Source organism: Xenopus laevis, chromosome 7L (genome assembly GCF_017654675.1).
Source record: "Xenopus laevis strain J_2021 chromosome 7L, Xenopus_laevis_v10.1, whole genome shotgun sequence".
NCBI lineage: Eukaryota > Metazoa > Chordata > Amphibia > Anura > Pipidae > Xenopus > Xenopus laevis.
Window position 1 is genome coordinate 36,687,683 of NC_054383.1, and position 22,244 is coordinate 36,709,926.

Below are 22,244 nucleotides of genomic sequence, written 5' to 3' on the forward strand. Positions count from 1 at the left end.
GTGGCCATATATGTCCAGATACTCTCGTATCTGCACACCTGATTTGGAAAACTACATGCTGGACCAAGGATCAGGCTGATCTGAGGGTGATGGGGATCATCCATTGGCCATGGGACATGTTGGATGAGGACCACACCAATGCATTTGTGTTCCTTGTCTGACCGGATTTTTTGATTGATTGATATTTGCCCAATTTTTGCCCTTGGTGGCCCCCACAAAGGCCAATATGTTTCTAACTCTTGTCTGGAAACTTTAGCACTCGTTAAAATTTTGTACCAGAAAATCCAGTGCACAGGCCTAAGCAAAATTTGTTGTTATATTTTATAAATTATAGCAATAGTAAAAGCACAGAAAGAGGGTGTTCCTCAAAAATCTCACATTTTTTTGCTGCCTTGATAAAAAAAGGGAAAATGTAGCAGAGTGGACATTCTTATTTTTTTTTCTTTGCCATTTTGCACCAGATGGAACAGCAGAACAATTCTATGTAAGCAAAACTAAAGATATTGGGAGTGCCATTGCCATTGCTTTGAATGGTAAAAATTAGATGTAGTCTTTAAACTGAGAAAGGCTGGTTGGACAATTACCACTTTAAAGCAATTTGTAATCCTGTTTCTAGTAATCCAGTCACCTAGCCCATAGACCAAACAATTTAGCCGCTGGACTGGAACAATTCATCTTTGTGTGAGAGTGTGGCCAGATCTCATATTTGGCACATATGTGACCAGTTGTAAACTGCAACTTGCATTTAGTCTTTCAGTGTAATTGATACAACACAAACAGTTACGCATTAAAAGTTGCCTTGTAGAGCATGATGTGATCATGAAAAATCCTAACTGACATGGCTCATCCTAAATGCTGATGAATGTCCCTTGAACAGAGTTATACAAACTTAATTTTTGGTTAGTTTTAGGTGATAATTAACATAACCATAAAAACAAAGATTGTGTAGACCATTAGATTCAGGTATATATTGTGACATATTTTATTGCCAGCATTATGGTTTTGTAGTAACAGCTATAGCCTGCATCTTCATGCCAACGTTTGCTATCTACATAAGCAGATATGGGTGAAAACAGGAACCATAAGCCGAGGACTCACACACTAACTAAATCTTACTGACTAAAAGGAATTACAAACTACCTGTTTTAATATTGTTTGCCAGAAATAATTTGATTAGAACCTTTTCCTGAATATGTAAAGATGCATTTATATAGTCACCAGTAACATGTTAACATCATTATGCGGCTTTAAGATGCATGACCGTATTGCTGGAAGAGTCTCTGAGTCTATTTTTTGCCTGAATAATAGCTTCTTTGTAGGTCTTGCCTATGATTCCATTGTCTCAGGCTGTTTTGCTGTAACTGATGTGCAGGTCAAGGGGACTAAGGCTTCCTGCTCATGAATAAAGAACTGGCAAAAAATATTACTGCAATATATGACTATGAAGATTTTCATTCATCCAGGTCATAGTATATCTAGTATAGGTCAATCTAAAAACAACTGGACTTGCTGAGTAATCAATGAAGACGTTTCACTACTCATCCAAGCGCCTTCATATCATTAAAAGGCTGTTGGCAAATGGGACACTCTTCGGCCAGCTAAAAAGTGCCTGAAATAACGCCCTGCTACTTGAACAAAACATCTGATCGTACCAACTCCGGTACTTCATAGCCTGAAAAATCTCATTAACTTGTTTTGAGCCCTGTAGTCCATCATCCTAAGCATGTACCACAAGCTGAGAAACATGGATCTAAATAAAGGTTTTTCTATCCACAGCACTACAAAATCAACAGGTTCCATTCTACATTTTTTCTCATTCTGTAGCATTCTCATGCACAGTTTCATATATATATTCTCTACATGCTTAGGGAAAATTAGCGATAGAGATAAAAAGTGAAAGAATACCTCTTTGCTGTCATATCTCTTGCGGAGACGTTCTTCTGGTACATCCATATATTCAACAGGGGCAAAATGTCTTGGAGATTCTGAATCTACTTCAAAACAACACAATGCCGTTAATAGAAAACCCACAGGCATGGCGTGCAGACAGACACTGACCAGCACACAGAACAGTGTGGAATTATTAGCAAAGGCTTCTAAAGACAGAATCACTGCAACCAGATTTGTAGCACTATTTTGTTTGTGACACTGTTACCACAGGCCCAATCAAAATGTAAGTACATTAAATGCAACATTTAGGTGGTATCCCAAGAAGAACAAACTGAACTTATAAAGGCTTCCCATCCAAACAAGCCACCGCTAGCCGCCAGTTAGATGCCCAGGACACTACAGAAAGACAATGGATCCTTCTACAATTACCTCACATTAGGTGCCAACATTTCAAACCAGCTTATTCATAAATTGAAATGGAAATGTTGGTCCCAGGTAGAAATTTTATTACACAGAAACCTCTCCAACAAGCTCCTAGCTAAGGTTGATCCTTCCAGGGTATTGTTTAACATGTGTCATTGTCCTGCATAACCTTGCATGCCTTAAAAAGACCTACCGCATGTTGTGCAAAGACATCTGTTTCAAACCCAAATTATATTTTGCGTTTCAGAGCATATTATAGAAATGTGAGGTAACAAAAATATTAGAATATGGTGACAACCAATTAAGTTCAGTTTGGTCCTAGATGGGACACCACCTTAATTTATACTCCTAAGAATACAGGCAATATTTATATTAAACGCTGTTATTCTGGCCCAGAATTGTGCCAAAATATGTAATATATTCAGGCTGGCAGTGACTTAATCTGCCGTTACAAGAACAGCATGTTAAAGTGGAAAACTGCTTGTCTGCACACTGCCCTTTTGATAAAAATCATGTAAATGTCAGCTTAGAAGGAAAGCAAACAACAGGCACAAATGTTTTAAGAAATGATGAAACAAAGTGGTAAGACAAGTAGATGATCTGTCACACAGATGGAGTGTCACATATTGGGAAGATGCACAAAAACTCCACCTCCTGTAAATGTTCCGTGTTCATTCGGCTGACTGTTGTTGTTAGAATCCAAATTGTAACATAAAGGAAATGAGACAATATCTCCATTATTTAGAGAATCTGGACAATGGGATTCTAGAGTGGAATTATCCTGCTCAAGGCTATCTACGCTTAGGGAGCTCAGCCTTCCAACAATATCATATGAAGATTGGCGTGCTGGAAGGCTAGGCCTCTCTTCTGTAATCTTTGGAGGCTCTACTGGGCTTTTTCTGTCTAGAGCTACCATGTCCCTCTGCTCCGTTGTATTACTTGAAGGCATTTTGGGGTTCTTGTGGAAGGGCTTTTGTACCTTGAATGGGAGTGGACTTATAAGATATATATTTCTTTGAAAAATCATTTGGTCCACTTGCTTATCTACTCTTGACTCCAAGGTATTTGACTTTTTCTGTTCATGCTTCCGAATGGTTGTAAATCTTGTGTAGGAAGCAGGACAGGAGCTCTTGCAGGTGTTAAGTTTGTATTTATGGGGCACTTTGTTTAAATTAGCACAGCTGTCAGTAGATGCATTAGAAATGTGGTCAGCCTCCTCAGTGTGGCCTGAAGAGTTATTTACAAGGTCAGTGTCACTGGGTTCAGAATTCATATCCTCCACATTACTGCTAGGTGTAGAGGAGGTTTGTTTTGTGACCTGGACATCTTTGTCTTCATTTCCTTTCACTGACGGCTCTAAAAGTGATTCAGCAGAACATGCAGACAACATCCCATGTCTTGGTTGTGATGGTGTGGAAGAGGTACTTTGCCCACTGGAAAAGTCTAAGGAAGGCAAAGACCTGGATCTCTGTATCAGCTGCTCAAAGGCTGTTACACGGGAGGACACTGTGTGCTTGGGGATATGTTCTGAGCTGTCAAGGTCATCAACAGAAGATCTGTTCCTCATCTCTTTCTCAAAAGTATTAGCAATGTCTCGGACATTGGAGCAGGACGATGCGCTGTGTAGAGTTGAACGGTTAATATGGTGCATGTCTTTGTACATCACAGTGAATTCTGCATTACTTGATTTAAATTTAGGTGGGAAAGGGCATCTGGTGGCAATCATGCTGCATTCTTGCAAACTGATAGTACTGCCTGACTTTACCTTGTAATCGCTGTAAGATTTTGACAACATATTTTCCATGCTTCCTCCTACTTTTCCACTGCTCATTTGTTTGTCTTCAAAAGATGTCCGAGGTTCAAGCAAATCTTCGCAGCTCTGTGCTTTCTGCTGCGTTAATGTCACATTGTGCTTGTGCTGGGAGGTAGCTGGCAGTGGGACCATTGGTTTGAACCGAGATGGTAGGATTTCTCCTATACAGGCTTTCGCAGCTGACAGAGAGGACTTCTGTTTATAAATGTTGCCTAAAGAGCTACTAGTGCTAAACGTTCGGTTGTTAATTGTGGTATATGACAATTTATGAGCATTCCCACCTGTAGAATCCATATGAAAGCATGCAGAATGGAATAAAGGCAGTCTGTTAAAATAACACCAGTTATCACTGAGAACAAAACAAATGTATTTATTTATGATTCTGGATATGACAAGAGAGACTAATCCTATGGCTAAATGCAACTTCTCATATCACTTTACATATATGGTCATGATAGGTGCACTCAAGGGACTTTTTTAAGTAAATGTGGACTTTCCCAAGGGTTAAGGAGCCCTGAACATATAGGTATCACGTTAAAATGTTTCCTGCTACATGCAAAAATTAACACCCTGCCTCTCCCCAGCCCTACTTGGCATATCTCACCTGTGTGGACTCCCAACACCTCTTCAGCCTTAGTTGCTGTTGCAATGATGTGGGCCTTGAAACAAAGCAAACACCTACCCCAAGCCTGACATCACTGGTGCAACAACCATGGTTGAAGAATTGTCAGAGCCTGAAACAGACATGTTACTGCTAGAGGCAATTTGTTAGTTTTAACACATTAGTCTAAGGAGAACCAGTTCATGTGCAGGTTTTTTTGGAGGTATCACAACTGTGATCATGTCACGTGCTGTGCTCCTCAGATATGAACAGAATTTGTTTAAAGAGAAAATCTACCCTTACCATTTGCTAACAGACATACAGTATATGCAAAATGTTTTGCTATTTGGACTGTGTGTGTTGATATTGAACAACAAATGATAGCAATCTATATATATAAACAAGAATTATGTACAACAGAATAACTTTGGTGCGCGTGTTAGATGCAAATGTAATAATAAACTGGAAAAAGCAGCACTTCGTCAACAGCATTGCTTTACAGTATGTTGCTGGAAAGAGCTGCAGTGCAGTAGTTCCTTACAGACTTACCTTTATTAGAAGCTGAGCTAGAGGGGCGTCTGTTGAGGCTATTAAGTCCATGAAATGGAATATCACCACCTTCTAAAACATTCTTGTAGATTTGCCTTTCATTTTCAGAGAGTGCAGGATCCACAGGTACGGCTTCTGTCCCCCTGCTGAAGTGGCAGCTCTTAGTTAATATCAGTTAGAAAATCTTTACCAGAGATTCATATCCAGGTCATTCTTAAATATTAAGGACTCATTTGATAAGAACCCATTTTCCAGCTCATTAGTATTTGGTTTAATCTGCTTTATAATCTCTAAAGAATGCAAATATTTGCAAGTGGTGAGTGCAGAGCTGCTGTCCTACTTAACTCAAGTGCACTAGTTGATTTAATTGGTTCCAACTTGCTAAATCATTCTATTTTAACACATTCCTTATCAAAGAGCAGGAATAGCAGAGCAGGACAGATCATTAAAGGGACACTTTTTTTTTAAAAAAGAAAAGGGATTTCTTGGCTACTTACTTTACTGGTTTTAATGTCTAATCATTATATCTGCAGCAGTCCTGCCCCACAGTATTGTTAAGGTCCCCATCGATGCAAAGATTTTTATTTGATGAACGACTGATTTCAGTGCAATCCAACCAATCCATCACATTATCGTGAGGTTAGTGGGAATCGAACGATCGTTCATCTAATGATTGTTCGTCCGACATCGGTCAGAAAATTGATCGGCCAGGCTAGAAAATTTTCATTGGTCACAGTGAAATCTATTTATGTTTGCAGGGCCAAGCAGGCAGCTACCCTCAGTTTTCCTGGCTTCAACTAGACAACATCTCTTGAAATGGTCTTTTTAGTTGATGGACAAATCATACTTTTAAACGATTGTTATAAGATAAGCTTGGTCTAATGATAACGAAAAGATCTATTAAAAATCTTTACATCTATGGCCAGCTTAACAGAGCGCCAAAAGTCAGAGATACGCTATCCAAAAAAGACTAAGGTTAGGGTCACACACTACACGGACTGTTTGCCTGCACCCGAACGGAGGTAATGATTCTGGGTGCAGGCAACGCCGCAGAAGAGGAGCAGCAGGGAAGAGGATTCTCGACCTACGTTTCTACACAGGCCAAAATCTGTATGATGTGGTCCTAGCCTTATCTAAATAGTAGGATAAGGCTCAGTTCATAATCCTGAGTGGCCTCCACCAAGGACCTGTAAGCTTCAAATCTGACTATTTACAGAGTACTCCTTTCAATCCATACCTTTCAACTATATCTGCAAAATGGTATGGGGGAGATTTATGAACGCTTGAGCCTTTGGCTACTAAAACCATCCAATAGTTTTTAAACTCTTGCGTGGTTTCAGCATTCCAATTCCTCGGCTTTATGCCAATTTTTTTATCCTCCGACAAAACATATAAAACTCTAGGCAGGTTTTAGGTGCTGAGCTTTTAAGTGCTGAGCTTTTAATTTGTTTAAAAACCCACTTGGAAAAAAAAAAAGATCCCCAAGTAGCTGAGATGCCGAACCTAAGCATGAGTTTAGGAGACTCTTGCGTGGTTTTAGTAACTGAATGCTCGATTCCAAAGGCTCAAGCATTCATAAGAGTTTTTTTTTTTTTGGAATTATGTTGGTACAAACAGATTCCCATTCCCAAAATTCTCATCATGATGTGAAGGGAAAATCCAAAAATGCTCTATGGACACTTTTCTTGAAAAAAATAAGGGGTAATGTGATAAAAGGGGCAACTTTTGCCCATGTATAGTAACCCATAGCTTTAAAATAGCTGACCAGTACTACCTGAAGATTGGTTGGGATAGGTAAAACACCTTTAGCAAATTTTACACTTTTTTTTACATTACATCCAAAGCTAATGTAAGGATGAGAAGTATTGCTGATTTGCTCAGTAAGACCCTATTTCATCTTGGAGCACTAAGGGCCTGTAAAACGTGGCTATGAGTGGCAGTGAGGCATACCAGTTGGCAAGCCTATGTGATTTCACTACTGATGTATCAGAAAGGCACACAGTTAAAAGCCAAAATAGCCAAAGTAAACAAGAGTCTGACAAAGCATAAGGACTTTCAATTGTCATGGTTACACATTTGCCAGGGAGTGTCACAGTTATTTTAGCAAAGGTTATATGTGAACTTCAAACCCCCAATATGTAATATTATTAAGGCAATATATTGATAAGCATCCCCAAACTTTTACACTGGGAGTTTACAGCAATGGTTCTCTTTCCCTCCCCAAAAACTGAGACCTAACATAAATGTCTAAAACTATTCTAATTTGCTTAACAAAATTTTCAAATAAAGTCTTAAATTGATTAAGATCAGTTAAAGGGGCTGTTCACCTTTTTAGTATGATGTAGAGAGTGACAATTTGCCATTGGTCTTCATTGTTTATTAATTGTGGCTTCTGAGTTATTTAGCTTTTTATTCAGCAGCTTTTCAAATTACAAATTCAAATCACCCTAGCAAACATGCAATGACTGGAATAAAAATAGGAGAGGACCTGAATACAAAGATGAGAGTAGCCATAACAATAAATGTGTAGCCTTTCAGAGCATTTGGTTTTTAAATGGGGTCAGTGACCCCCTTTTGAAAGCTGGAAAGAGTAAGAAGAAGTAGGCAAATAATTCAAAAACTATAAAAAAAATTCAATTGAAAAGTTGCTTAGAATTGGCAATTCTATAACATACTAGTTAATTTAAAGGTGTATGACCCCATTAAGAATTGTATCCAACTCCTTCAGTCTTTCAAACTTTTATGATCAGAAATATAGGAATTTGTCTTGCAGTCCGTACTTTAACCAGTCTGCCTGGGTTGTTTTCTAGAAAAAAGTCTGCCTGGGTTGTTTTCTAGAAAATTCCCACAATGAGATCAATTTCAGCTTGACAAAATACACAAGATTACAAGGTTGTGTGTTATAAAGCCATTAAAGGCAGTGTTTACATGACTAAAGAATTTTAAGTGCATTTTTCTATTGAACAAATAGGTAATATTTTGTACATTTGAAGGAAATTTAAATCACCAAGTGCCCCAATGCTGAAAGGGCACTAATTCTTATGCCTGAGGGTCCATCACAAATACATAATTTCTTTAATCCTAATTGTACAGTTCTATAAAACTTGAAGGCAAACTTACTAGGTTGGAATTTCCTCCGGATGACTTACAGCTGCATTCTACAAGAATCCAAACAGAAAAGAAGATTGATATACAGGCAGGTAGTAGAGAGTTATTCACACGTCGCCCAGGGGGCCATGTTAGCTAGAATCAACACCTGCTAAAACACTGAACAAAAGGCAAAAAAACATGTAAATGGAAATAATAGTTCTACAAATCTCCTTATGGAAAGAGACACATACTTCATGTCAGCCAGAGTGCTGGGTTAACCCACAGGTGAGTCACTGCAGATGAAGCCAGGAATGATAAGTAGCTGGTGTGAGAGTAGCAAGCTTAGAATAGTTTATGCCGAGGTATCGCCTTGTAAGGGTGCCATCCCACCCAAACACAACAGTTACATAAGTGCAAGGAAGTGTTCGAAAAAAATTGAAATTTCCTATTAAAGGAAAAGGGATAAAAAAAGTGATAATTGGCTGTGTGCTCTCAGAAAACTCTTCAGGTTTGATGCCTTTCTTTCAAAATACAAAAAGGGACAAAAAGATTTGCTTCGCGTAGCATGACATTTTGACCACACCCATCCAGGACTGCGGGTTTAGCTGTCAAAATCGGGACTGGGAGGTAGGATAATGTAAAAGCATCAGAAAACATGATTCCTTAAAGGAACAGTGACATCAAAAAATAAAAGCGTTTTAAAGTAAACAATATATAATGCAGTGTTGCTCTGCACCGGTAAGGGACAGTCCACACAAGCAGATTCGAGATTAGTCGCCCCAGCAACAAATCACCTCTTCTTCGGGGCGACAATCTCCCCAAACTGACTTCCCCCTGCCCTTTGCCGGCTAAAATGAAAATCGCAGCGGCAATTCACACGCGGTGCTTGATTTTCCGAAGTCGCCCAAAGTTTCCTTGTGAGGCAAACTCCCCGAATCTGCTCGTGTGGACTGACCCTAAAACTGTTGTGTTTGCTTTAGAATTACTACTATTGTTTAAATAAATAAGCTGCTGTGTAGCAAAGGGGGGCAGCCATTAAAGGAAAAAAGGTAGATAACAGATAAGCTATGATAACTAATGATATAGCCTTTTTTCAATTTGCTACACAGCAGCTTGTTTACATGAACTATAGCAGTGTTTCTGAAGCAAACAGATCTGTTTTACCAGTGCAGGGAAACAGTACATTACATTTCATTACTTTAACCTGAAATGACATTTTATGGTGTTACTGTTCCTTTAAGTAGCATCAGCCATGTTCATCTAGAAGCACCTATTTATTCAAGTGGCCTTTTACTCATTTAGGGGGATTTTTTATAAGAGAGTATAAAACATTTGTGTATATTTATAATGCTGTGTAATGATTTCACCCCACTGTGTGGCTAATCATAAAATACACTGGGAAAACAGATGGGGAAACATACATTATCCATTATAATTAATGCAGAGAGGCGAGATTATCTCTAAATACTGGTTACCTTTTGTTAAGTGGACAACATCCAATGGAAAATAGTTGCTATATACCCAAAGGCATTATCCTAGATTTAACTTTGCTAAAATCAAAAACCTACATCATTATAACTTTTTAGAACCTCGCTGTTCTACATATTTGCCCTTATACAGTTGTGGCATTAATGTATGACTAGTTGCTCTTGCAGCAGAATAAGCTTATTTATGTACTATACAGTGTGCATTAAGGCAGCTCCCACTCATATGAGTGAGTGCAACTATGCAGGCAAGGTTTGTTCTGTGTACACATTACGTAATGCCTTTATACATTACGATCAATTTAATAGAAAATAAATGGGACGAAGAACTCGTACTTAAAAAATGAGAGACCAGTTTTATTAATCGGGGCCCAAAATACGCAACTGTTAATGTGCTCATGGCAAAGGGGCCACAATATGCATTACACATCTGCACCCAATTTATCCTCCAGACCATTTACTAAACCTGTTGCTGTTATGGGTTCTGCTGTGTGTTTCTGGCATGAGGTGGAAATCTGGCCTTGTGTGTAAGAATACAGAACAAGCCAAATCTGCAAGGGCGTATACCCAAGACATGCCACTATTCGTCACTCAGCATGCTCCTTTTCTACTAACAGCAGAGACACACAATGCAATTCGGGGAGATTAGTCGCTCAGCGACAAATCTCCTCTTCTTCTGGGCGACTAATTTCCCTGAACTGCCTTCCCGCTGGCTAGAATGAAGATCGCCGTCGGGATGGACTCGGAGCACTTTTTTTCTGAAGATGCCCAAAGTTGCCTCACGAGGAAATCTCCCCAAATTGCAGCGTGTGTCTCTGCCCTGAAATCAATAAACCACCTAATATGGTTTGGGATAAAGCAGAATACTGGGCAAATTATAAGAGTCAGCGCAAATTGCTTCCCCTTTAATATCTATTTTTGTTGGGGGCGGCAGTGTAGGAGTGTTTCACCTTTAAGTTAACTTTAACTATATGGCTAATTTTAAGAAACTATTCAATTGGCCTTAATTTTTTTCTTTTTTATAGTTTTTTATTCTTTGCCTTCTTCTTCTGACTCTTTCCAGCTTTCAAATGGAGGTCACTGACCCCATCTAAAAACAAATGCTCTGTAAGGCTACAAATGTATTGTTATTGCTTCTTTCTATTCAGGTCCTCTCATGTTCAAATCAATGTATGGTTGGTAGGGTAATTTGGGCCCTAGCAACCAGATTACCAAAATTGCAAACTGGAGAGTTGCTGAATAAAAAGCTAAATAACTCAAAAATAAAGACAATTGCAAATTGTCTCAGAATATCACTCTACAATCAAACTAAAAGTTAATTTAAAGGTGAACAGCACGTTAAAAGCTGTCAAAACAGCCAATTCTGAAATGAGTTATTATTGTCAGCAAAGAATACACTGAAGCTGTAGGGGACTAAAAAAAACATTTTTGTCCTTCTCAAGGAAAAAGTCAATGGGATATAAAACAGGAGAAAATGTAAACGATTAATATTATGTTTTTTCCCCTGGCTCTTACCACATTTTTCTTTCCCAGAAACAACTTTACCTCCAAGGCCAGCCGCTGTAGCTGAACCCATGAAATGGTGACTGGGTCCAGCGCTCAACAATTATGGCAATCATATTTTTTTTTACCACTGATGTAACGGAAACAATTAGCAGCCAATTGTAAAAGCAATTAACTCATCAGCCAAAGCAATTCAAGCACAACTACAAGCAATTTGGTTTCATGAAAGATCTGCATATTTGGCACATAGTAGCTGATACTAAACACTTCTAGACAGTCATATATTAAGCCTAAGTCTGCTAATAAAGAAGAATAGATGGTTCAGAATGTGTTTGCCTACAACATACTTGCATAAGACTAAATTAAGAAATTCTTACAGTGTACCATGGAAATGTTTGTTAAGATGTTGATAAGTCTAAACGGAGCCATTGAGATAAAAGGGCCAATCACCAAAAACAAGTATAGAACACTATTGTCTTCACAAGTCAAGGTGGCATGATTGTCCCAAGCCACTTCACCCCAAAAGCAATCATGAAAGATTATCTGTTGAGATAATAAATCCATTCTTAAAGGACAGAGTGGCATTTAAAAAGTTTATCAAAAGTTATAATTTAAGGGGTAATGCCATTTGAGCATTTTAGCTGCATCTTTGTTGCAGCTGAATAAAGTAGTTTGCAATGTGTAATGGAAGTACACCCAGCCAATATATGTTATATATATATATATGGAACAGTAACACAAAAAAATGAAAATGTTTTAGAGTTATTAAAGGGGACCCGTCGCCTGAAAAAATTAATCCAAATCCTTTTTTTATCAAGGAAGCAAAATTAACTTTAATTACACTATATATATTATTTGAATCTTCTTTCCTTTAGTCTGGGATTTCATAATTAGCAGGAGACATTTTGTGGACACGGTCATTAAGGCATGTCTTTCATTATCTCAAAATCTTGTTTTAGCATCAGAATGTGGGACCTGATGTCCATCCCCATGCCCTGGCTACACAATTAAATGGTTAAAAGAGGGGGGGAATGTGGGGACATCTAGGAAGTGCTGAATGGAAAGTGAAAGTAATAGCCTGCCCCGGCTCTATGCCTAAGACACAGAGGAGGGGCAGGCAATATTTGATTGACAGCTGAGATTTTTAAATGAATTTACAACAGCTATGAATGCTTTAATAAAAAAAAAAAATATTTGGATTTCATGTTTAATTTGAAAAGGACTTTTATTATACAACTTTTTATGTCTGGGTGAACGGTCCCCTTTAAAATATAATGTATTGTTGCCCTGCATTGTTAAAACTGGTGTGTTTGCTTCAGAAACTATACTTTAGTTTATATAAACAAGCTGCTGGGTTGCCACGGGGGCAGCCATTCAAGATGGAAAAAGGAGAAAAGGCACAGATTACAAAGCAGATAGTCGATAAGCTCTGTAGTATACAATGGGATTCTACATAGTTTATCTGTTTTCTACTATGTGTCCTGTGCTTGAATGGCTGAACCCATTGCTACACAGCAACTTGTTTATATAAACTACAGGGTCGGACTGGACATGGGGGGGCCCACCGGGTAACTATACTCTGGGCCCCCCGCGCACATGCGCGAACGTCTGGCCGCACGCCAGTGCGCATGCCTTAACGTCTCGTCGCACGCCGGCGTGTGTATGCAAACTAATTAATTTTTATTTGGGGGCCCGGACATCTGTGGAGGGGGGCTGGGCCGGCGGGGGCCTATGAGGGCCAGGGCCCACCGGGTTTTTTCCCGGCTTCCCGTCGGCCCAGTCCGACGCTGATAAACTATAATAGTGTTTCTGAAGCAAACACCCCAGTTTTACCAATACAGGGCAACACTGCATTATTTCATTTTTTAGATGTTACTATTTTTTAAGAGATAATGAGCCAGCTTGCCCAAGAGTCTTGCTTTTAATGATGCTGGGCCATATTAATACACAAGTGGGTAATCTACATCTTATATGAAGTAAACCAATTATATCACATCTGATATTATTTTAGGGGTAGAGTCAGCCCCTTCAGGGAAGTACAGGTATAGGATCCCTTATCCTGAAACCCGATATCCAGAAAGCTCCGAATTATGGAATGGCTGTCTCCCATAGACTCCATTTTATCCAAGTAATCCAAATTTTTAAAAATGATATCCCTTTTCTCCGTAATAATAAATCAGTAGCTTGTACTTGATCCAAACTAAGATATCATTAATGCTTATTGGAAGCAAAACCAGCCTACTGGGTTTATTTAATGTTTAAATGAATTTCTAGTAGACTTAAGGCAAAAAGACCCATATTATGGAAAGATCCGTTATCCGGAAAACCCCAGGTCCGGAGCATTTTGGATAACAGGTCCCATACCTGTACTAGAGATAGGGGCTCAATGAACATGTAATTGAAATGAGTGCACTACTTAACACAGAACCAATATGTGTAATTATGTGAACATATTTATTAAACTATTTCTATGGAAAATCTTGCAAACATTTCCAGGGCACCTTTAACAAATAATAAAAAATTGTCTTTACATTTCTCTAAAAGCATTAACACAACACAACAATTACATTCATGCCATTTCATTCAGTTGGGTCTTGATGCTGAGACACAGGCCTCAACCCTCCCAGACCACCCATGCAGAGCAATATCATGCTAAACTCAGGGAGCATCTACTCATATTTAACAGAGAAGGTCACTGAAATGAAAAGGAAATATACAGAACACAATACTGTCCTGATATAATTATCTGTCAATGGTAAAACATTCTGCAAGCCAACAGCAAGTATGGTTAGTTGTGTTATGTCATCACAGCTCTGGTTCAGTGCCAAACTCAACAAGAAACAGATTTTAATAAAAAAATTGAGAGCAGAAAACACCATACCCTTTTCTCAGGAGCCTTAAAACACTTGTCCATTCTCTCTAAATCTGCATCTAACTCAGTCTCGTACTGATAGATGTCTCTCTCTAGCTCAGTCTGGTTAAAGAAGAAGAACAGGACAATAAGGAATCAGTTAAGAGAGAAATGGGAAATCACTGTAGAAAGCAAAACATCAGGTGAAAAGAAAGTACTATTTCCAGCAAACAGCAGCTCCAGGCACAAAGATATATTGGCTTGTTTGAAATAGCAGAGAACTAATGTAGGTCATTTACAACATTGAACTTACAGGAACAATAATGTTGAAACACAGGAAGCTCATACACAAAACAATGTAAGGTGAATAGATACAGATGTGAAAAGTTATGATTGTGCTTGACCTAATGTGCCTCATTTGGAAGACACTAAAGAAGCAATGTGTTTTCCATTGAATCTCTCCCTTTAACAGATGGTTTTCATGTAGGCAACTCCCATTGCAGATTGCCATATCTGCTGATAAGGTGCTATTTATACACCAGCTTCCATGATTCATAAGAAAAATCTGGAAGTCTGAAACAATATTCTGACATATGCCAAGTGCCTGAAGGGGAATATGGGTGCATTTGCAAAGAATAATAGCACTGTAATCTGCATAGTCTTAAGGTCTCTTGATGGGAAAACAGTAAGAGATTCAGTTTCTGGTTCACTAGGAGATGTGCCATCTGGGTTTAAGAAAGCATGTATTGACTACAGCACAAGTTACATTACAGAATAAGGCACACGGATACAGTAAAAAGAAAAGCATAAAGGGTTTCTAGTAGTTTATAGAAAAGTACAAAGAGGTCCACATAAAAGGTGCCTTTTTTAATAAAAAAAAGCACGATTTAATTGGATTAGGAACAAACATGAAAAAAACGCGTGAAAATCCGAATCGTACGTTTTTTCCGTGCTTTTTCCCGAAAGGCCCAAATTTTTAGGATTTTTGCCTGAAAAGTCCGAAATAGCCGGATTTTCGGGCTGATTCCAGCGCAGACCACAGAAAATTCCAAATAGGATAGGGACCTCTCCCATTGACTTATATACAACCTCGGTAAGTCTGAGATGCTGGATTAGTATATCTGCCAATATGCCAGTGTCTTGGGTGACCAAACCAGCTCTATAAGGAGTAGTCTACTCCAGTCAGAAACAGGCTACTCTACCAACAATTGAATTCAGTTTTTTCCACGAATCTCTAAAATTCATGGTTTTCTAAAAATGTAAAAGCTCTAAAATTTCAAGACTTATGAAGTGTAAAAACCACGGAAACCTCAAAAGTTGCTGAGGTCCTATAGAAGTCAAGTGGAGCTGCTGTGATCCTATTGGACCGTCTAAATCGTTCTGACTTTTAAAAGTTTTTTTTTTTTTTTCGCTGGGAATTGTCCACAAAACTAGAATTTTTAGAGGTTTTCGAGGTATTTGTATTTTTTTGCGTAGAGTTCAGCATAATTTTCCATTCACACTTTTTTTATTTGGATTTTTTTAATAAATTTCATGACATTCTTAGATTAAGAGTTTAGTTTAGTGTAACCTGAGCCTTTTCTCCTTTGAATGTTTGTTATACCAAGAAAAATAGACTGTTAATAAATAGGCCCCTATATGTGCAGAGACATCAGGGCAGAAGGGAGGGAACCCCCCATTACACATGATGTCCATATTTTACTACCTGTGAAAGGATGTATCTAACTGTTGGGAGTAAACAGGATATATTAACTCCTAAATAATTTATCTCTGTTTTTGCGGTCTTTCTCATGTGTGTACTCTTCCTACTCAGTATAATTATTTAATATATATATTATATAATATATTTTCCATATAAGGGCTCTTCCCACAATTTGGATCACCTACTAAGAAACAAACTTTAAAAAAAACAAGATTGGTTTGCCAGCAACATGGATTTACACAGCTTAGTTACCATTATTATACCGTACTTAAAAAAGAAAGTTAATAAAAACACAAGTGACATTTCTGTATTGAGAGTTTTCTGGATAATGGGTTTCAACATAATAGATAATCTGTATTATTAATCCTATGTTGAATCATGCTGTTCATGCTCCGTCTATTTACTGTATAACATACAAATAACTCCTATAATTTGATGTCTTTTTAAATTATTATTATATTCTGTTTTGCTTATTACTTTACATATGTCTGTTAAACTGGCCATTTCCTTAAATCCAGCATAATAATAAACGCTTGGAGGACCCTTGAATGATAATAGAGTCAATCTGTTTATCAGCTCCCTCTAATATTTACCTGCAAATACTCAATAAAAAAACTTTCCTTACCTATGCCTTTGTAAAAGTGAAAATATATTGAAAATGAATCTTACCAGGAGATCATGCATATTTATAAGAAATTATAATTATTACACGTTCCAGTAATCCTTTCTTTTTTTTTTTTTTTTTTTTTGCAGTTCAGCGATTGATGACTACAAGATTATACTGTGTATCTGGTTTAGCATAATGTGGGACATAGTACGATTGTAAATTAATACATAAACTCCCACTAGCCTTTTTATGGTAAGCCTAAAATATTATGATTACAAAGGTCAATTCACAAGGCATGCATCTGCTAAAGCAAACAATATAGAAGCTCCCATGTAACATATAATACAATATGTTCTTTGTATGCAAAAGCCAGTACAATCCAGCAAATTTAAGGCAAGTAACCCTAATATAGCTTCACTTTAATCAAATAAGAACAGTTTTACTGAGTAGTGCCTTACAAACACAACCTGACACACGCACGTAAAGTATGACTTGCAAAGGAAGCAATTACATTAAAACATAATTAAGAAAACATCATTACCTTCCTATGCTCTATTTTAAGGATTGAGCAATCCCCCGGAGTATAATCCCATATCTTTTTTGGAGGCTGATGGAAAGCAGAAATGAGGAAATGAAGACAGAGAAAGAAGACATCACAAGTAGTATGAATACAGAAATCATACAAAGGGCAAGAGCCTGTACTCGGAAGAAAATTATAAAAAAGCAAGAGCGGGTCCTACACGCGTCTGCCAGGCTAAGCATCATGCATGTAAAAGACCTCCCCATAATCCCACCCTCAGGCCCCACAGCTGTTAGAAATTAGGTTTCAATTAATTGATTCAGGAGGTAGGTAGAAACCAGGAGAGAGCAGGCTATTAAGGGAAAATAGGGAACAAACAGTGGAGATAGGAATAACTTATAGAGAATCTTTGCCCTGCAGAATATATTTGGCTGCAAGCTCAGATACATACCACATTTACAAATGGCTGAATTTCCATGTTGGCAGTGAAGGACAACGAGATGTAAGTTTCACTCACAATAGCTCAAACTACGCATCAAGGGTTGGATTTCCCACCGTATGACTGGCATATGACATTTGCTAAAGGTCTATTTTGATTCTAAAAAAATCTAACTACTCAATGGTGTTTTCACATACCCTAAACAGAAATAGATTTTTACTAACAATGTGTATCATGTTTAACTAAATATAAGTTGTATTATATTAGTTGCATTTTTAATAGTTGTCATGCTACAAGTTACCTTAATTAATTTCCCCTTAGAGATGTGTCTAACCCCTATTTTCTGCCAGAAAAGCAGTCCTAAAGGATACAACTAATTAATTTAGTACTTCCTCACTATGTCTCAAATAAATTACAGAAACCAAAAAGCAGCAATTTAAGCAGGAAACATGTCATCCCCTGACATCATAAAAAAGGTCAATGCCTCATTATATTACGATATATATAAATTATAGACCAGATATTTGCATTATATTCAAACAATTTAGTGGAAGCTCTATAAACGTTAGAAGCAACTATACAAGCAAGGAAAATAAACCAACATTGGTCAAATCAACCCGGACCATCCACTTTAAGCACAAATGACCAGACTGAAGTGGTTTTATTTTAGAAATAATACGAGAAGCCTTGATTTAGTGGAAATGATAATTATGGTAGAAAAAGCTGAAGGGAAAATAGCAAAAGGAAAACCAGCAACAACATGAATAGGTTCAAATTGAATTACAACAGTCATAAATAGGCCATTGAGAAGCAGAACACAGGACACTCTGGAGAAACACTATCCATATGGTATCCAGAAATTAAAAATACATTGACATTACTTAGTAATAAATAGTCATATGGTTAGAGACTGGTACAAACAGCACTGAATTAAACAATGTAAATAATAACACTAAGCAGGAGATGAGGCAGAAAATGTTTTTTTGTTGGGGACACAGAATACCTTAAATATACAACTCAACTGAATTTGTTTAATTTCTTTAGAAAGCCAGGTCATGGTTCCCCAAAGCAATATAGACCACTTATCATGTTTGGACCAAAACAGATATTATTGTAGGAGTTTAAGGTCCATGTAGTGCATTTATACTATGGATATGAAGCAATTGTTATGCCATAAAGGAGAAGTAAATCCTAAAAATGAATATAGCTAAAAATGACATTTTATATACTGAACGTATTGCTACAGACTAAAGTGTCAGCTTCTCAATAGCAGCAATGATCCGGGACTTCAAACTTGTCACAAAGGGTCACCATTTTGGAAAGTGTCTGCGACACTCACATGCTCAGTGGGCTCTGAGCAGCTGTTGAGAAGCTAAGCTTAGGGGTCATAGCAAATTATCAAGCAGAAAATGAGTTTGGCTTATAATATAAGATGATGCTACAAGGCTGATTATTAAATTCTGATGCTAGTTGCACTGGTTTCTGTGCTGACATGTAGTAATTATCTGTATTTATTATTAATAATAAGCCTTTTATTGTGACATTTATAGTCTATGTGTACTGTATATTTTGAGTCAGTCTCTAAGTAAGTGACAGCAGCACAGAGCATGTGCAGTGAATCAGCAGAAAAGAAGATGGGGAGCTACTGGGGCATCTTTGGAATCACAGATATTTACTGCTAAGGGGCTGTGGTTGCCTTGGGCTGGTACAGAACCACAAAACATAATGTAAAACATTTCTAGCCTACACTGAGTAAAATCAAGTAGCAGTAGAACAAGGAACCCAACAGGAGTAAAATGTCCCAATTAGGAGTACTCTGTTATCCTGTGAAGCCTAGTATACTGGGGTAACCTAGGCCTCCTGGGAACCTGGCCACATAAAGGTGGATCTTTTTTGCTACAGATGAGAGTGGGAATATAGTAGCGCTCACACCATGCACAACCACATAATTATTAACAACTTTACTCTATTTAAGGTCCCCTTTTCAGCAACTGCATACATAGTCAATGATGTTCCCTATACACTCAACGCTCACGCATGTGCGCAAGAAAGCATAGTGCACACATACCTCCTGTACCATATTATTAGTATTTGTATATTATCTGTATGTTTGACTTGTGCAAATTTGGGATAGTTCTAGGATCAATAATAATTTTGGAAATTTTAACCATATTTTGCACACAAAGCTTCTCTAAGTGACAACACAGTGGCTCCTAAAATCATTTCACATCTGAAGCTTTCCGAGCAGCATCTGCAATGGTTTCACCCATTTTCTGGGTTCGTGTTCCTGCTAATTGCTGCTCATTACCTTCCCTAGTAATGAAGGAAAAACAGCCCATCTCTCGCTACAATAATTGATCAATAAAATGGAGATTTGAACAGCTCAGAAACTAAATCAGTCATAATTCAGATGACATGCAGCTTCCGGCATCCTCCACCAGCCCAACAGCTGACAAATACAATCCAGAATCCAAAATAAAGTGCATTTAGATTCATGTCATGGGGCTTTCCTACATGATATGACCTATGATAACGCGGATCCAAACAATACAGCCACTGTGTGCTGCAGCCTTCCGAATAACTATCAGATCTAGTTCTACCCTTTATTACCAGCTCCTGAAACATAGATTATACATGGCAAAACTAGCTACAAAGAAGCTGATTGAAACAGTGGAGCTACCTTACGTCTAGTGAAATCCATTAGGGGCCAACAACTATAAGCAATGGCATTGTGCAGTATTTAAATTCTGTTGAGAAACAAAATCCTAACTAATGTAGTCGGCATGGGTGTGTCTTTTCTTGTATGGAGCCTATTGAAAGATCCCTTGTATTCTGATGGGCCAGTCCAATCTTAGTAATTATTCTGAATGACTGAAGAATTTGCTTTTTCCACACATCTTACTCTAGTAGATCACTAGACACATTTCTTCCCTATTTAGGTATTGTAACATTCTAACCTTTTAAGATAATTATCTTATTCTACACAAGCATTTAATCAATTGTTCACTGGGGTCACAGTTTTATTGGAGTCTACAGATGATACCCGGGATCAGTGTCGGACTGGCCCACCGGGATACCAGGAAAACTCCCGGTGGACCCAGGTGTTAGTTAGTGTCTTGTTTCTAAACATTTGGCCTATTTCATGGGCATTCCCTATTTCTTTATGGGGAAAAATACTTAATAATGGAAGAATATTGTAAGTACTGTATATATAAAAGACTAGGAGAATAAAGAGGTTGAGTGAGTAGCGGAGGAATAATAGTTTAGAAAGGTCCACTGTCTAAGGTTTTCTAGTGGGCTCACGGTTTTAGGTTTTCTGGTGGGCCCAAGGTCTAAGGCTTCCTCCCAGTACGACACTGCCTGTGCCTGGGAGTGCAGTTGTATGTCAGCAATAATTCTATTTTTCCTATAAAGATTCACCACTTCACTTGAAAGCTCTGTATACATGCTTACAGCACTAGCACCATATTTTCTACTGGCCTGATCTTTCTTACAGTTGATCCAGACATAATTGGAGATTGCGTCAGATATTGGCCTTTATCTCAGTGACTGAATGGGTCTACTGTATTCATGTGAGATATAAAAAGGATTAATTGAGGACAATTTAAATACATGATTTTTTCCACATTCTGATGTGAATTTAGTTATGTGCTAGCAAATGTTATACTGCTGTGAATTAATTCAGAGCCTGATGTCAGGGAGAGGTGGATTCGCCAATTAAAGTATGTAGATATTTTTATAAATAAAGAGATGAAATGCCCAGACTTTATTTATTAGACAAGTATCCCATGGATACAACAGTTTCTGAATTATTTCAGGTTATTTGCCCAAATTTAATTGCAACAAAAGGGATCTTCCCTGCCTAAAACAACACTAAACCAAGCAATTTTAAACAGTATTGCGAACCCTTAAGGGCTCATACCCTAGCAGAGTCAGTGCCAATGAGCAGTTTTTCCAATGAAAAATATTATTTTTGCACCAACAAAAATATGCCTTAAAGCTGAAATAAGCAATGTAATAACTGTCTATATTGCACAATAACCATTTTGCAAAATGTTAAAGAGGTGGTTCACCTTCAAACTAGTTGTTTTCAGAAATAATGACTTTTTCCAAACTATTGTCTATGTGTGGCCGTTTTTCTAATATTGAAGCGTAAATGTATCAACTCAATGTTGCAAAATTGTACCTACACCTACACCTAAATTACTGAGCTGCCAGACTGAAACACCAGAGACACAAACATTCATCTTTAAATTTAGATTTTGGAAAAACTGTAAAAAATAAATAATGGAAAGTAATTGAAAAAAGTCTTTATTTCTTGGGAACAATCTAAAAACAACTGAAGTGAAAAATGTTTGGAAGGTGAACACCCCCTTTAATTTTTTTTTACCCCATTTACAGGTTGTGATTTTTTCCTTTATTTGTTTAGAATTATTTTTTATTTTATTTTGGCAAACAGGGTGGTTCTGTTTCTCTAGAATCTGGGAATTTCATTCTTGTAATGATTCCTCTGGCTTTCACCTCCTTATAGAAAACACAATTTGTATTTTCAGGGCCACAGGTTGACTTTGTCTGGTCAGATCTTTGGGCCAACCTTCTTGAGTGGTATGATGATTATCACTACGTGGCCTGAGAGCTTAACTTTGGGTGGAAGTGATTATTCTGTGATACTTGCCAAGGTTTGCATGAATACAACTGTAAACCTTCATTGGTAGGATTTATTATAACACTTCCCTTAGGGGCAGATTTAACAATTTGTGAGATTATAGCTC

The 22,244-nt window shown here is 37.7% G+C and overlaps 1 protein-coding gene across 11 annotated transcripts in view; it reads right to left on the reverse strand.

Annotated features, from left to right (window-relative positions):
• sorbs1.L (sorbin and SH3 domain containing 1 L homeolog) overlaps positions 1 to 22,244 on the reverse strand; it is a 96,846-nt gene that overhangs the window by 23,757 nt on the left and 50,845 nt on the right. For 6 of the 11 annotated variants that reach the window (XM_041568788.1, XM_041568786.1, XM_041568792.1 and 3 more), the window contains 5 exons: positions 17,055 to 17,120; positions 14,235 to 14,327; positions 8,397 to 8,434; positions 5,277 to 5,422; positions 1,906 to 1,991 (listed from right to left, as the gene is read on the reverse strand). In XM_041568788.1, the coding sequence (XP_041424722.1) occupies positions 1,906 to 1,991; positions 5,277 to 5,422; positions 8,397 to 8,434; positions 14,235 to 14,327; positions 17,055 to 17,120 (429 nt within the window). Of the gene's footprint in view, positions 1 to 1,905; positions 1,995 to 2,964; positions 4,408 to 5,276; positions 5,423 to 8,396; positions 8,435 to 14,234; positions 14,328 to 17,054; positions 17,121 to 22,244 lie in introns of all 11 variants that reach the window. The other 5 variants (XM_041568787.1, XM_041568785.1, XM_041568789.1 and 2 more) reach the window with 3 other exon arrangements.